Raw genomic sequence first — 17164 nt, 5'->3', positions numbered from 1 at the left:
AACTTGTGCTACAGGTTGTGTTTTCCAGATTAACAACCTTGAAAGTGGTTGCCTGTCATGAAATAAAGTTCTTGTTATCGTCTTCAGTGGCCAGAAGTCTAGATCGAAGTCTCAGTACTCTCGAGATAAGAAATTGTGGAAGCATGGAGGAGATAGTATCCGTACAAGAAGACGATGAAGAGAACAATATGGATAACATTTTTTCTAAACTAAAATCCTTGCTATCTTTTCGACAAAAAGGTGCACAACTTATAAGTTATAATTCTAATTTTTCTTTGTTTTATGTCTGCTAAAGTTACCTGTCTTGATTTGTTACTGAGGCCATAATTAAGTTGAATGTGCATGTATGCATACTTGCAGGTATCATTTCCTAGCTTGGAGACGTTAAGGCTCAGTAAGCTACCTAAGTTGAAGGCAGTATGGCAAAACCAACTTGCTCCAGACTCTTTTTGCCGGCTTAGAAATGTCACTGTGATGAAATGCGTCAGCCTAATTAATCTATTTGTGCCTTGTATTTCCAAAAGATTGGATTCTTTAGAGGCCTTGTATGTGGCGTGCTGCCGGTTACTAGAAGTGGTATTCAAATACGAAGGACTAAAGTTTAAAGAAACTCATGACGCATTAACCAAAAAACTGAAAACTTTCAGCTGCTTTCCAAATCTAGGTGTATTTGATATCCATTGTAACAAATTGAAATACATTTTTCAGACGGAAGTGAGGCAGGAAAACAGTGCCAAAGTTTGTGTTCTCAAAAGTAACAGAATTGACATTCTCACACCTGCCCAAGTTGAAGAGCATCTATCCCGGGAAGCATGTTTCACAGTGGCCTTCACTCCAAGATTTGGAAGTGAATGAATGTGGTGAAGTAGAGATTGTAGCTGGGGAGCTTTCACTTTGTCGAGAAAACCAAGAGTCTGACTCTCACTCTATTCAGATTAAGTCATTAAACAACCTCTCATTTTATTTGAAAGGTGAGAACATTTTTACCTTGCATGGAAAATGTGTTGATGATATGAATTGCTCACATTGGAGACTTATTAGTGTTATCAATTTTTCTTTTCAGTGTTCACCAGTGTTTCCCCACTTGGAAGCTTTGGAATTGGGGGCCATAGAGATGTGGAGTGGTCCATTACTACCCCCAGTGTTTGTTGTAGCATAGGTAATTAACTTCAATGTGCTTTAAGTTCTGTTTGGTCATTTGCTTACTAGCTTGATGTAATGAGTTATATTAATACATTCTAAATTGTTACTTTGTTAATGACATTAGTTATATTGATGGTAATTTGAGTATGACATTTGAGTAAGCAGATTTTTTTTTTATTTGAACATACCATATTTACGGCCTGCAATGTGTGCCTTAAAAGAGGGTTGTAAATGACCTAAATGACATTTATGGAATTACTTTTACGGCGTGTTAATTGTTTTTTTATGACGTATTTTTGCACGCCGTAAAAGATATTAGTCTTTTACGGCCCGAGCTTTTACTGCCAACTTTTGTACGCCGTAAAAAGGCTTTTACGGTGTGCATTGCGGGCCGTAAAAGCTCATTTTTGGCTTAGTGCATGTCCATGCTTTAAGGCGTTTTGCATCATATGCCATTTGCAGAGTCTATGGTATTCATCAGGCATAACTTGTCGAAGAGCCTTTGCCATTGCAGCATCTTGATATGTAAATATTGTCTTTGGAGCCTTTTCAGACATTGCCTTCAAAAAAGTCTCAAACAACCATATAAATGACTCGGCTGTTTCATCATACATGAGAGCCGCACTAAAGATAATAATCTCACGGTGATGATTGAATCCAACAAACACAACAAGAGGCCGATTACATTATTAATTTTGTATGTTGTATCAAAAGTGACAACATCCCCAATTGGCCATAATCAATAATCATCTTAGCATCTGCCCAAAATATATTTGTTATTTGCTCCTCTTTGTCTAATTGCATAGCATGATAGAATAAAGGCTAGGGTTTATCAACGTCTGATCTTCAAAATATTTGATAATATATTCAGCTTCTCTATACTCCAAGCTTCTTTGTCTCCTTGATCGTAGATAGTTTTTAACATCTACTTTTGTAAAACCAACAACAACTCTTCCACCTGCTTGCTTACCCATCAACTCATATAGAGACGTGCATGACATCAATTCCATAATTCTTTACCAAGTCTATTTCAATGCCTTGAGATTCTTGTATGTTTCGCTGCGAAGGTAGCATGTATGAACATTCTTTTGCTATAAGAGGATGATTATGCTCTTCAACAAAATGGGTAACAAAGAACTTATTATTCTTTCGATCCAATTTAATACATAGTTCAGCCTGACAACCTGTTGTCTCTGCTCTGGGTTTTTTAGTCATAAAGGCCCTTTTATCTGTTTGTCGAACACCTTTTTTACAACAAACAAATACTCTTGAAGTGAGTTCTCCTGTTTTTCTATTCTCACCATGACTCTCCCTTCTAATACTAAACCCCTCTTCTCCTCCATATCTTTTGTAGAAATCATAGGCTGTTGGTTCAGAATCAAATTCTATTCCTATTCTATGTTTACAATCCAACCCCAAATCAGGATTCCCTACATCGATGTCTGCTATACTCATTTACTTATCCATATCTGATACCTTGTACCTAACTACAAAAATATGCAATTTATAATCACTAAACTAAATAAGCAAAACCAAAACAGAGAAAACAACAAATACAACAAACCATATAAACGAAAAGAATCCTAACGAAAAAGACTAAAACAAATAAATAGAAAACTCAAAATCAAACACCCAATACAAGAGAGAGAAAACCCAACCTGCTTACTTGTCCCAATGACAACCTATTGTTCTCATAAGAGACAAGGTGAAATGGAAGAATAAAAGCTAAAATTCCCAACTTTTGGTTCAGATCACGTTGTGGTCGTTGCCTGTGTTTTTACTTCATTGGAGAGGCCAAGAATATAAGAGGGAGTTGAGTTTCCTCAAAGAAAAAAAAAAGTAGACGAACATAAGAGGGAGAAAGCGGGGGAAACTAAACAGAAATCACGCCAAGATGAAATTGAAAACCTATGTGAATTTGTGGCCATGAGATCAAGTTTGTCCACGTGTGGTCATCTTAGGAGAAGCTTAGGTAGGTTAGGCAGTTTTTCAGGATAGGAGAGAATCCGGATCCGGAGGCAAAAGTGATTCTTATCATTGAAGCATTAACGATTGCTTGGTCAAGAGGGTGGATTAATTTATGGGTGAAAACTGACTCTGCTTTGGTTGTGCATTATTTCCACAAGCCACACTCCATTCCCTAGATGCTACAAATTCAATGGAGGAATCATGGAGCTTACTAGGCAAATAAATGTTGGATTGTCTCACGTGTTTCGGGGAGGGATTGTCGATGCAGGTGTCTTAGAAAATTATAGGGCTAATATGGTCGGTGCATGTTGGTGGGAGGATTTTCTTCTTCAGCTCTTCACTAGTTAAACAATGATTTAGTATCGACAATTAATTATAGAAGGCATTGTGTTCAGGTTATCTTTGTTATGATTTGTTAGTTAAATGTTTATTTATTTCTTGTTTTATGGTTTCTTCAACGTGTAATTTGGTTTGTTATATTTCATTGTAATAGTGCTCACTGTATTCATATGGCTGGCCTTGGCCTGTCCACCTTCATATCTTTTTTTTTTATCAATAAATTTTCGTAGGGAGACGTTGAATTAGTCACTTCTATACGTTTACCTAAAAAAATAATTAGTAAATCAAAATTTTAACCATGAGAGATATCGATGGTGAAAATAAATTTCACTTCATTCTCCTTATCCAAAACACTAACGATTACAATAGATAAGAACCAATAGAGTTCCACTGTAATTAACTTTCCTTCTTTTTTTTTTTGGTTGAAATCAAAGGCTAAGAGAGACAGAAGCCAAACTTAACCTTTGAAATTTATTGAAGAAGAAAGAAAATTACAAAAGGAGGGGGACAAGAAACCAAAGAATCTGTAACAATATAAAATAAGCTAAAGAAAAACAAACTATCTCCAACAATAGTTTGACATACCCAAATGAACACTGAAAATGCTCATGAACGAAAGAAGGAGGTTAGTCTCACTATATCAGTTAACTAGAAGTCGAACCATAATTCGCTATTGCATCTGCAACTTGATTCCATTCACGAAAGATATGTGAAAATCGAAATTGCATATGAGAAATCCGTACAGTATAAGCAATTTCCCCAGCCAATAGTAGGAAAAGAAGAACAAGAGAAGAGTCTACCTCTAGCCATATATGTTTCCAGTCCCTTACCCAAGCTAACTCAATAGCTTTTATAACAGCCATAACCTTTGCCGTTACAAAGAGGAATGTTTAGATTAAAGGACAAAGCACCCATGAATTCTCCTATGTAGTTCTGAAAAACGGCTCCATACGACCATACCCACAACAACATGAATTTTGCTTCCAAGCACCGTCAATGTTTATTTTAACCCACCCCAAAGGAGGAAGGTGCCAATTAACCTCAAAAACTACCTACGCACGGCACGGCTTACATTGAGCTTCAAAACGCGTCAAGACTTGAAGATCAAGAAGAGACTTACGCATGTAACCGGAAGCAATACGACTTGCAGCTTGAACATGCCCAACAATTAAACAACATATTTCTATCACCTGGAAACCCACGAACTTCATGCTTCATTTGATTCCTTGGTTAGATAGCAGTAAACCATGCCAACCACAACTCTTTCACCTGAGGACTACAAGTAACTAAGCCCAAATTTCATACCTTCATTAATAGATTAGGCATAGTGCCAAATCAAATTTAGAAAACATACAGCACCAAATTTGATTTGAATAAGAACATTCTAAAAAAATATGAGCTAGAGATTTAGAACTCTTACAACACAGACCACACCTTGGTGCCAAAGCCACTCCTCTTCGTTGTAAAAAATCATATGACAATACTCTTCCACGTAGCACCTTACAAGTAAGTAAAGTCATTTTAGGAGTGATGAATTTTGACCAAATGCACTTACCCCAATTCATTGATGGAAGAGGTTGGCATAGGAATTGAAAAGCAATTTTTGCTATGAGCTCCAGATGTAGAAGTAAACCAAATTACCTTATCCTCCACCAAAGGAATCATAGCTAGAGGGACACTTTCAATCAACTCATACAACGCAAGGTAATGAATATGAAGGAGATCCGGAATGACCTAGGAGCCATTATTAGTAAGTCTGCAATATAGCCATGAAGCTTGTCCACGATAGCATGAGGTCCAAAACAGCCAATAATAGGTTTCCCCATAAAGTTGCCTCTCTAGAATGAGATATGTGTACCCTGACCAATAAACCATTGTGCATTCTCTATAACCACTGCCAAAATTTCTTCACCCCAGGTCATACTAATGAAAAAATATATGAACGTCTTACCAGTTCATAAAGATAAAATCTATTTCGGATGAACATGCAACTCTTAGCAATAAACGAATATATTTCCTAACACCTTTTTAGAATTAAAGAACGATTAAGCAGAACTAGTTGCTTGAGACCCAACCCTCATTCATCAAATGAAATACAACAAGATCTCCATGAAACTAAAGGAACACCATTTTGAATTGTCAATTATTCCAGGGTTGATGATCGAATGAGGACGTATGTCATTTCACCTACCTAAAGGTTAGTTTTCAAATGTTTTTAAATGTTGGTCAAAAATCATTTTGAAGACTGAAAATTAGTCATTTATCAAAATTTCTCATCTGCTTGCTCCCTTGGGGTTTTATGCCTCAAGTTTTGAACAAGATTCCCTTTTCAAAATGACAAAATTATGTATTTTATTTATCATGTAGTTGCTCTAGTTATATTGTATTAATATGCAAAAAAAAAAAAAAACCAATGTTACCAAATTCACTCAACCGTGTTCCGCGTTCCGGATTGTACAGCCACGAACGTGGTATGTTCGTGATCTAAAACATTGGTAAGATTGATCCTAATATATCGGTCTCTACCTGAACTTTTCCCATGGCCTTTAGTCTCTCACTATACTATTATCATGGTTCTTAGTCTGTTTCCATCTCTGTCTGTCACGGTGTCTAGTGGTGGCTTTAGTGCTCATCATAATGTCATCCATAATTAAGCCTATGATTATATGTTCTTGGCTTAATTGTTAATTTCCAACCCTAGAATTCATCTAAGTGTCAATTGGCCACCCTAGTATTTCTACCAATCTGCTACCCTAACTTCCACAATTAGCGTTGCTACCTTATGTTTTTAAACTTAGCTAATTTGCTATCTTTCGTCATATCAATTGATCAATTCCTCTGTCCAAACATTGATGCATGTCTTTGGAAAATGTAAGGTAGCAAGACTAAATTTGAAAACGTAGGGAAGCAAATTGGTTGATATTGAAAACCTAGAGTAATAAATTTGACGCAAGGGTAGCAAAATGGTTAAAATAAACATATGATAGCAAATTAACTATCTTAAGAACCTAGAGTAGCAAATTTGGCATAAATAAAAGATAGGATAGTAACTTGACACTAATGTCAATCCTATGATAGAAAATTGGCAATCGTGTCTATATATGTTCTTGGAGTGTGGTATTGATAGTGATTCAATCCAGCCTCAATCTGGCCTTGGAATTTTGGAATGCAAACCGGAAAGACCCACCACCACCTCTGGTGTCCGAAGCGAGTACTCGAAAACGATGGCAGCCCCCGCCATTGGATGTTGTGGATGTATGTTGTGATGCCTCATGGATCGAATCGGGGTCTTGTGGTATGGGAGTTGTTATCAGGTCCAATTCCGGAGAGCTTGTGGATTGTGTATCCAATGTGAATAAGTGTGGATCACCTGCATTGGCAGAAGCAAATGCATTGCTTCTTGGAGTGGAATCGGCCTTGAATCTGGGATTGGCGAAGGTATGTCTCAGATCAGATTCTCTAGAAGTCATTAACAACATCAAAGCTTCATCTAACTATATGGATTGGAGGTTATTCCCAATCATTGAAGAAATTAGAAGGAGAAGTCAGAGGTTTTGTTCTATTACCTGGGAATGGATTCCTCGTGAAGTGAATCAAGCTGCTCATGTAGTGGCTTCGCTTGCCAAGTCGAGGTTGGGTCTTCACCGATGGGCTTCAATGCCACCACCCTCTTTAGCTTCTGTTCTTCGAAATGACGGCATGCCTTGTCATCCGACGCCGGTCATGGGAGTGGTTTAGTTCGTCACTCTTTGTTTTTACTGTTGTTGTTTCTATCTTCTGCTAGGTGATCTAATTGATAGAACTCAATGTGTTTTTTATTTGTTTCTGGGCCTTGGGCTCTTTGGGCTTTGCCCTCTTCAATGAATTTCTCATTTCCAAAAAAAAACAAAATAAGAGTAGTCCAGTTTCTTTTGACAGTTTGACATAGTCGTTAATCAGACAACAAAATATCATAATATTTCGTGTCCATAAAAATTTAAAGAAATCACATTTTATCCATTAACCGTTAAACCTCCAACAAAACCCCCACTCTTCCTCTACAATGCTCTAATGGCGGTTTCAGCTAACGCCTCTCAATTCCCTCACCCCCAAAACGTTCCAAACCCTCACTTCCCCAAAACCCACAACCTCCAAACCCTCAGCTTCTCCACCAACCTCCAAACCCCCCATATTTCTTCCAGAAAAATCCAGGAAATCACTGTCTGCAGCACCTCCTCCGTCGCCACCACCACCTCTCAGAACCCCAACTCCGACTTAAACGAGCTCTGCCGCCATGGGAACCTCGAGAAAGCTCTCAAGCTCTTGGACTCCATGCAGGAGCTTCAAGTCAAAGTGGATGAAGACGCTTATGTTGCTCTGGTTAGGCTCTGCGAGTGGAAGAGAACGCACGAGGATGGTGCTCGTGTGTACAGGTATATATCGAATTCGATGACCCTTTTGAGCGTTAGGCTTGGGAATGCGCTGTTGAGCATGTTTGTGAGGTTTGGGAACTTGGTTGATGCTTGGTATGTGTTTGGGAGAATGGGTGAGAGGGATGTGTTTTCTTGGAATGTGTTGGTTGGTGGGTATGCGAAAGCGGGGTTTTTCGATGAGGCGTTGAGTTTGTATCATAGGATGTTGTGGGTTGGGATTGTGCCTGATGTGTATACATTTCCTTGTGTTCTAAGGACTTGTGGGGGAGTGCCGGACTTGGCGAGAGGGAGGGAGGTTCATGTTCATGTGATTAGATTTGGGTTTGAGTCGGATGTCGATATTGTGAATGCTTTGATTACAATGTATGTGAAATGTGGGGCGGTTGGTAGTGCGCGGGTGTTGTTTGATAGAATGCCTAGGAGAGATAGGATTTCGTGGAACGCGATGATTTCAGGGTATTTTGAGAATGGAGAGTGTTTGGAAGGGTTGAGATTGTTTCTTAAGATGAGGGAGTTTTCAGTTGATCCGGATTTGATGACCGTGACTAGCTTGCTATCTGCTTGTGAGGTTCTTGGTGATGGCAAGTTAGGGAGGGAAATCCATGGCTATGTTATGAAAACAGAAATGGTGGAGGATGTTTCGGTGTGTAGTTCTTTGATTCAGATGTATTCGGTTGTTGGGTATTTGGGGGAAGCGGAGAAAGTCTTTTGTAGGATGGAAGATAAAGATGTGGTGTTATGGACATCCATGATTTCTGGTTATGTGAATAACGCATTGCCTGAGAAGGCTGTGGAAACCTACAAAGTGATGGAGCAGGAAGGTATTATGCCAGATGAAATAACTATAGCTACTGTTATATCTGCTTGTACTTGTTTAGGGAATTTAGATTTGGGTATTAAGCTTCATGAGCTTGCTGACAGGACCGGCCTTATATCATATGTGATAGTTGCTAATACTCTCATTGATATGTATTCCAAGTGTAAATGCATTGACAAAGCACTTGAAGTGTTCCACCAGATCCCAGCAAAGAATGTGATATCTTGGACTTCAATCATACTCGGTCTTCGGACAAACAATCGGTGCTTTGAGGCTTTGATTTTCTTTCGGCAAATGAAGCTCGGGTTAAAACCAAATTCTATAACCTTAGTTTCTGTCCTATCTGCTTGTGCTAGAATAGGAGCTCTGATGTGTGGAAAGGAGATTCATGCTCATGCATTAAGGACTGGTGTAGCATTTGATGGTTTTTTACCCAATGCAGTTCTAGACATGTATGTAAGGTGTGGAAGGATGGGATCCGCGTGGAACCAGTTCAACCATAACAAGAACGATGTCACAGCATGGAATATCATACTAACTGGATATGCCCAGAGGGGGAAAGGAAGGAACGCCATCGAACTATTCCACACAATGGCTGAGTCAAGGGTAGACCCAGATGAGATCACATTTATGGCACTACTATGTGCTTGTAGTAGGTCTTGTATGGTGAGTGAAGGTTTGGAGTATTTCATAAGCATGAAGCTGAATTATGGCATTGTACCTAATCTGAAACATTATGCATGCATTGTTGATCTACTTGGCCGAGCTGGGAAATTGGCTGATGCTCATGAGTTCATACAGAAGATGCCTATAAATCCAGATGCAGCTATCTGGGGAGCCCTGTTAAATGCCTGCGTGATCCACAGGCAGGTTGAACTTGGTGAACTTGCAGCCCAGAAAATATTTGAATTTGATGCACACAGTGTAGGTTATTACATACTTATCTGTAATCTCTATGCTGACAGTGGTATGTGGGAAGAAGTTGCAAGGGTACGAAACATGATGAGGGAGAGGGGGCTAGCTGTAGATCCTGGTTGCAGTTGGGTTGAGGTGAAGGGAAAAGTTCATGCTTTCCTAAGTGGTGATAACTTCCACCCTCAAATAGAGGACCTCAATGCAGTTTTGGAGGGATTTTATGAGAAAATGAGATCGGCGGCTTTGACAGAGCCAGAAAGTAGGCTTAACGATGAAGTTGAAGCTTCAAAAGCTGAGATCTTTTGTGGACACAGTGAGAGACTAGCAGTTGCATTTGGCCTCATCAATACAGCCCCGGGGACCCCTATATGGGTGACAAAGAATCTTTATATGTGCCAAAGCTGTCACAGTACTGTCAAGTTTATCTCTAAGGTTGTGCGCCGGGAGATTTGTGTAAGGGATACTGAAAAGTTCCACCATTTTAAGGATGGCTTCTGTACCTGTGCGGATGAAGGTTATTGGGGAAAGCCAGATAATTGAGAAGCTATACAAATGTCGAGTAGAATTCAGGCATGAACACCTCCAGGTTATACTCAACAGCTAGCAGTGTAGGATCTGCAACATTGAGAACCTCTTGCTTTCAAAGTCCAAAGTGCTAAGCAAAGATGAGAGACGCATGGAAATTGGGATAAAAAAGATGGTGTTCAGCTGAGATATCAGTTTCCCAGAAATCTGGAGGCTTTTCTGGGCCATTATTATAGTGCAGTAGAAAAGATGATTGGATAGTGGGCTCTTCAAAGGAAATTTTGTCATTACCTTAGGGAATCGTTGTCTCACAACAGTTGTTAGTATAGTGTAGTTTTGATCTCTACTTCTGATATACATAATTTCCCTGGAAACTAGAAAGGGGGTGATTATTTAATAAAAAAATGTGGTACCGTGCTGAAATGTCTTGTTGATGTTGATGCTTATACACAAGTCTCACAGTAACCAAAACTGGTAGATATATTACCACCAGCATCATAGAATCTGTTCCCTGATGCAGTGAACTGCCAGGAACTAGTTATGAGATAACAGATCCGTTCCAGCTCCTGGCAATGTCTAATGTCCCTGTATCCGGTATTCTTCCAACTCTTTTTATATTCGTTTCTTCATTTTCTTCTAGTAGTGATAATTTTAGACTAGTCTTTATATTTGGCAACCAAGATCCTTATTTCAGTAAAATAGAGCGCATGAATTGCAGCAGAGAGAATGAAAAGGAACTTGATTTTATCTAGTAAGACAACAAGCTGCTATAAAGTCTCACACAACCGATCTTATACACAAGCCAACACAACAACAGAACCCAACACTCTTATTCTTACCTAAGGCCAACACCTAACACTTATTCTCACTCATTGACGCCTATGCTTGCTCTCCTTAAATCAATGAAAAATAATAAAATATACCTATAAAAGAATGATAATGGAATAAAAATGGACAAAAAGAAGAATACACAGTTCAAACGATGGAGAAATGGAACTGAACTTCGCTCACATTTTCACCGCCTTCTTGATGGTCTTCATGGATTTCATGAAGCTATTGTTTCCCATAGCATAGTTCTCTTCATCATCACTACTTACAATGGGCTTCTTTCTCATGCAGTCAACACCCTTCTTCATTCCCAAGATTATTGATGGAGAAGATGGGATTCGTCGAAAGACTCTTGCACTCTCAGACCTGGCGATTGTTTTTTCCTTCCCATTACTTTTATCCCTTCTTTCCCTGCCTTCAAAGCTCTTCCTGCTATTAACAACTCCCTGAACAGGAGAACCCAATTCTTGTGCACTGTCATATTTCTCTTGGACAATTAACTGCTTATTTTTCTCATTGACCAGTGCAACTTTGGAATCAACTTCTGGAGACTTCGGATTCTTCGCCTCCTTTTGTGGGTACGTCAGATTTAGTTTTTTGATTATATCACTAGTCCTGTTTGTTTCATTTTCATTCTGAGAATCCAACTCCTCTTCTGGAGAATTCTCCAACAGAATTTGAAGCCACTTCTCTACATTCCCCTTCCCACGCTCTTTTCTGCTTTCTTCATCTTCCTCAATTTCTGGTTCTCGAACAACAGGAACTTGAAACTTGTGCTTCTTTCCTTCTATTTCCAGTGATCTCATTTTGTGCTCTAATGAGTTCTCATCCTCTAGTTCAACAATGAACCTGCCATGCTCCCCAAGGTTGTCAATGGACAACCCCCTTGTCGGTCTTTTAAGCTCTTCAGCTTGTTCTACTTGCCTTTCATCTGCATTCTGTGATAAACCAGCATTATATGCCTTCTGTTCTTCCTCCAGAAACTCTCGAAGTTCCTTGTGTTCAAGTGTCTTTGGCTTAATTCCTGGTAGATATAGAACTGGCCTACTATCACTCTCATTGGCTAAGATATCATCCATTCTTGATCTCTTCCTTGCTTGCTCCCATTCAGGCATTATCTGTTTCTCAATCTCATCTCTCTCCTTGTACTTCTTGTGAAGTTGGTTCTCTGAGGCATCACACATGGCCTTTTGTGCCTCAAGTCTTGCCATGAGTGCATTACTTGCAGCCTGGTTCAATCTCAGCTGTTCTTTGTAAAGGATAGACCTGAAAGAAACAACAGAATCAAATTGTCAAAACTCTAGCAGAAGTAACAAATGACAAGTCTTCTACATAGATATCGTTCTTTTTCAGTCTTACTGGTGCATAGCATCGCGAATCATCTTTTCAAGTGTAGACTTATATGATAACTGTGCCTCTGCTAGCCGCCTACACTTCTCTGCCCTTCTCCGACGCTTTATCAATGTCTGTTCCAAGTTTTGAATGGTCACTTTTTCGTCTTCATTTTTTTGCTGCAGTTCGTTCACTTCATCATCCAAGCTTTGTATCTCCGCCTGCATCTTTGCAGCTTCTTCTCTTTGTTTTAGCGAATCTCTAGCCATGACAATGGCCTGGTAGGGGTTTGTAACAAAGTTTGGGTCCTCATTTTCTTTTGAATTACTAGGCTTCACTTTTCTTGCAGCTAACAAAATAGAAAAAGGGAAAAAAACACAAGGTTATGATATTTGTTTACTATAGAAATACACTAAAAATAACTGAGCAGTTCCACTAACCAATTGCTGGATAGTAGGGCCGTATCTGCTTGTTGTAGTCCAGGGATTTCAAAGCAGATGAAGAGCCATATGACTCCCTTCGAGATACAACAATGGCAGCCGGAGCTAAGCCCACATTCTGTTTTGATTCTTCAAAATGTTGTGGAAAACAATGTGAATCTACAGTCTGTAACGAATTGAGTTCCTCATTTTCACCTTCCGCGAACAAAAATGAGAATGCCCTGTGCCTGCAGAAGTCATAGAAGCCAACAAACTAAGTTAGCAGCAATAGATGTTTTTATATTGGAAAACATGTGCAAGTAGAAATATGAAGTAGTCTTACTCTTACCTGAAATCTGAGTTGGAAGAAGCAAATATGGATAAGAACTGGTTCACAGATATGCCCAACTGTAAATCCCACCATGGAATGAGAAACTCTAGCTTGTTATGCTTTCTGTTGCAAGCTTGCCACTGTAGTATCCTCAAATTGCTTGGCACAGTCAATCCTCCCCCTAAAGTTTCAGCGAAAAACATACGTTATTTATGAGAGAGAAATAGAGAGTAATGAATCACAACTTCACAAGCGAGTGATGAATAATATACTTGAGCAAGGAAACCAATGATCTATATCCCAAGCAAGAGGAGAAGCAGAATCAGCATGGTAATACAGAACATTGCCATACGGGTCTACTCGAATCACTGCAGGATCAAACCCAGCATTCCTGAAATTCAAAGTGGAAATTGTAGTTAATTTATCGGCAAGTCCCAAAACATGTTTATTATGAAGGTTTCTGTACAAAAGTATAAGAGTGATACCCAAGGTGGTTGAGTTGCTTCCACAGAAGACTAACAAAAATCTTGGGCCTGGCAGTAGGTTTTGCCTTGGGGTCGACAATGGGAAACATCTTTTCTAATTCTCTTGCTCTCAAATCCTGGAAACCAAATTACATCAGAAAAAACCAGCATCCTCATAAACTAAAGACAACCCAATAAATCAAATACGAAATCTCAAACCAGGTAATGCAAATCCATAGTTCAGTTTCAGTAACCAACTTTGAAGCCAATCTTATAAATTTTCAGGTTGAGACTATAATTTCAAAACAAATTGGTAGAACTACCCAGAATCATACTATTTCCCACAATCAATTATCAGGACACAAATCATATATTTAACACAAACACAAAATCTGCAGACACTTCGAAACCGAATTCGCCCTTCTCTTCCTATATTTCTATGACTTATAGTTAATCAAACAGAAAGCTCGAAAAGAAACCCAAATCAACACCCAATTTTAAATTCTCTGAATAAAAGTTTCCTGAGACAAACCCCACTTATGATTCATCTTCTTCAATCTCATTCAATTTCTGGCTAAGCAAGCAGAAACTCAAAAAAGGGTACATTCTCATACCTCTTGTTGCTGCAGACAGTAAGGCATGAAAGTGAATGGAGGACCATGACTATACAACCCAGCGCGGCGGTCGCGGCAGAGCTTAGCGTAGGCATTTGGGTACCCAACGCCGTCGTCGATGTTCAATTCCTCTTGTGTGAATGCGTAATCGGAAGCCATGGTCTTCAACTGGAAGAAGAGAAAAGAGAAACAGAGCGTTTTGTTTCAGTTGAGTAATGGACTAATGGACGCAGGTTTAACGGTCAAATTTGGGTTTTAAGAAAATGAAAAAAAGAAGGGAGAAATTCAAAAATGAGATACCACGTGGTGAGGTAACGGTAGAGGTGCAACGGCTATATGCTGGGCAAGGTCCACGGATAACTTATGATATGATTAAATGTTGTGACAAAGGTCTTGCCTACTCCAACTCATGTTGGATTCTACTCTTTATTTTATTTTGGACCTATTTGTTTGTAATAATTCTCAGATTCTTTAAGCCATTTTGAATTATGATTTAGATTTTTGGTCTGATTTTTTTTGTATTGTCTACGTTTTATCTACATATTTGATTATTTGTATTGTGTTTTGATTCAACAGGAGGTGTGACACTGATTCCTATAACTCTTTCTAAAATAGGGATAGTGAGCATAGAGAAAACAAAATTCTTTATTTACAGCAAACTTTAAGGTTGGGTTTGGATGAAGGAGAAAATGAGGAATTCATATTTTCTCAAGGTTCTAAAAGGTGCTAGGCGTAGGCGCTAGCGACCCATAGCCTAGCACCTTGACAGTCTAGGTGGGGACTAGACGGGAATTAAGCGATTTTTTTTTTTTGCATTTAATAATAAATATAATATTTAAAACTAGTAAAATATTAATAAATGTAATTTAAGTTTTTCAAACAACCAAAAACTGTTTTATAAAGCCAAATTAGCTAATTAAATAGAGATACATAAAAAAACAATAGTTTAATATAAATATTAGTATTTGAGATTATGAAAAGGGCAGTGCGGTGAGAAGGTTCCTTAATTGACCAAATGTAGTCAAATTCGAACATTGGTTTCATTATTCAATAAACCTGCTATTGTCCACGTGTGTTGCAACTTGCAACAATAATCATCAATCTCATTCTTTTTTTTACTGTACATCTATCCCTTTCTTGCCTCTTCATTCCCAGAAAACGAAAAAGAAACCAAACAAACCCAGATCTGGTAAATGATCTCGTCTGCTTCAATTCTGCAACACATAGTAGAGGAGCAATTCTAGAAACGTCCTCTCATGGAATTTGAACTTCCCAATCCTCTCGCAAAACTTCGCCCTCAAACCCAAATCTCAAATGGCCTCACTGCTCAACCATCGGACATTTCCGAAGACCTTGACGATGACAACGTCCTCTGCTTCGCCCAGCCCAAGTTAATCATGGCTCCGATTGTGGACAACATCGAGGCATCATCGGGAATCAAATCACAACGAGGCGCAAGGGCATGCACGAGTTTTAGTTTTTATTGGATTTTTTTTTCGGAAGCGTCGGCTTCATCTAGTCGAGCCTAGTCCAAGACTACCTTGGACACGCCTGCTTCGCCTTGATTGCGCCTTACTTGAACGCTTTGGAGAAAATCCGAGCGGCTTAACTATTTTCTATACATGAATTACCTCGTCTGGCATTTTAAATTTGGGAATTATGAATTTCTATGTGGCAGAAAATGAAGAAATAGATTGTTTAAGTTTCTAACTTCAATTCCTTTTAAAGTAGGTGTTATTTTGAATTTTTCAAAAACAACATATATTTTCTTTTTTAATGGATAAGGCTATAGTGTGTTAACGCATCTCATATATCCATTTTATCCTAAAAAATTGTAAAATGAGTTCTCAAAGTGGTAATATTAGTCTTTAAAGTTGCATGGTTACCTATGTATTGTTAGATTTTGGTTTTAGACCAATTCAGCTCCTTATGGTAGGTCAATTTTGTTGTAGCGCTTTTGATGAGTGTTCTCTATATAACACGTTTATTATATGAATGAACTGACGTTCCTCCATTAAAAACAAAAACAAAATTAATTATAATAGATAATAGTTTGATATGTGCCAGCAGTGACATCTCATAAAATGAAATTTATAGCAGTGACACCCCATAAGTGACACCCCATAAGATGAAATTTAGTCTCTTCAGAGCTCTATCTTTGGTTACGGGTTACATTTAAGATGAAATTTACAGAACCCAAACATATCATAGCATATTATAAGTTGTGGGTTTGAGATCTCTCACTTTTGTTGTTAGGCTACAAAATGAGGAGGACAAAATGTGGTTTTTTTTTCCGATGTGGGACAATAATGTGCGGAGTGGTTATTGGAATTCGACTATATATATAGTAGATATACATATGTCCCCTCTAATTATTAGAAGCTGAATTTTTCTTGTTAGGACTTTGGTCAAATTTGGAGACAGGGTAACTAATCAGGTTCAAGGACAGGGGTTGTTGTTTACGAAAGCTTCTCTTATTGGCAAAACAGAAAAGAAGGTACATAAAAGTTTCTCTCACACACTCCCATTGAACCTCTACCATTGGAGGAAGCCATGGCATTTCTCCTCCGCTCTATACGGCGTTGTCCTGTTGATTTGATGCTAATTGCAACTTACGCGCAATAAGAGCACGGTCATCAAAGAAGTGAGAAATATTTAGACCCGAAGTTATCGTACCACGGGGATCACAAGCTAGCTAGCAATCCTATGGTCTAAGTCATCAATCACTTATGCATATATGTACAAAGAGGCTCACACAATGGATTTACAAAGAAATGGTAGAGAATGTGTCATAATGTTTTTGGGGTTTTCAACTAACAAACAAACTAAACAACTAAGACATAAAAGTAAATAGATAGAAGGATGGGATGCATCACCCAAGGGTCACCATGGAATTCAAGGTTCTCTACCCAAATAAGAATCATATGGCAATAACGACGATTAACTCAAAAGATGCTTCAATGTTTTGCCGGATTTCCTTTTAGCATTAAGAGACCGAAAAGAAAGCTAAATCGATTGTCACACAATAGGAGGTAAACCATAAGTGAAAGTTAGTGG

The 17164-nt window shown here is 38.6% G+C and overlaps 2 protein-coding genes across 2 annotated transcripts; one reads left to right on the top strand and one right to left on the bottom strand.

Moving 5' to 3' along the window:
* The first annotated feature begins 7500 nt into the window (after nt 1-7500).
* LOC101301125 (pentatricopeptide repeat-containing protein At1g15510, chloroplastic-like) lies at nt 7501-10183 on the top strand. Its single transcript, XM_004305264.1, has one exon. The coding sequence runs from the start codon at nt 7501-7503 to the stop codon at nt 10132-10134; it is 2634 nt and encodes an 877-aa protein (XP_004305312.1). The 3' UTR covers nt 10135-10183.
* Nucleotides 10184-11126: 943 nt separating this feature from the next.
* On the bottom strand, nt 11127-14266 carry LOC101300839. The gene is made up of 7 exons (XM_004305263.1): nt 14108-14266; nt 13515-13630; nt 13302-13420; nt 13048-13210; nt 12741-12946; nt 12307-12628; nt 11127-12213 (listed from the first exon to the last, which is right to left on the bottom strand). Exons 1-7 carry the CDS (start codon nt 14264-14266, stop codon nt 11127-11129), a joined length of 2172 nt encoding a protein of 723 aa, XP_004305311.1.
* Between the last annotated feature and the right edge of the window lie 2898 nt (nt 14267-17164).

Source organism: Fragaria vesca, linkage group LG6, assembly GCF_000184155.1.
Source record: "Fragaria vesca subsp. vesca linkage group LG6, FraVesHawaii_1.0, whole genome shotgun sequence".
NCBI classification, from domain to species: Eukaryota; Viridiplantae; Streptophyta; class Magnoliopsida; order Rosales; family Rosaceae; genus Fragaria; species Fragaria vesca.
The sequence above is the reverse complement of the archived record's forward strand: the minus strand, read 5'-3'. Positions and strand labels throughout refer to the sequence as shown.

What these genes read in the sequence shown, in the direction of transcription:
- LOC101301125 (XM_004305264.1), top strand. Translation starts at nt 7,501, where the DNA reads ATGGCGGTTTCAGCTAACGCCTCTCAATTCCCTCACCCCCAAAACGTT.
- LOC101300839 (XM_004305263.1), bottom strand. Translation starts at nt 14,266, where the DNA reads ATGGCTTCCGATTACGCATTCACACAAGAGGAATTGAACATCGACGAC. An exon ending in ACTGTCTGCAGCAACAAGAG is followed by an intron (nt 13,631 to 14,107) that starts GTATGAGAATGT and finishes TTTGGTTTCCAG; the next exon opens with GATTTGAGAGCAAGAGAATT. An exon ending in AAGCAACTCAACCACCTTGG is followed by an intron (nt 13,421 to 13,514) that starts GTATCACTCTTA and finishes TTTGAATTTCAG; the next exon opens with GAATGCTGGGTTTGATCCTG.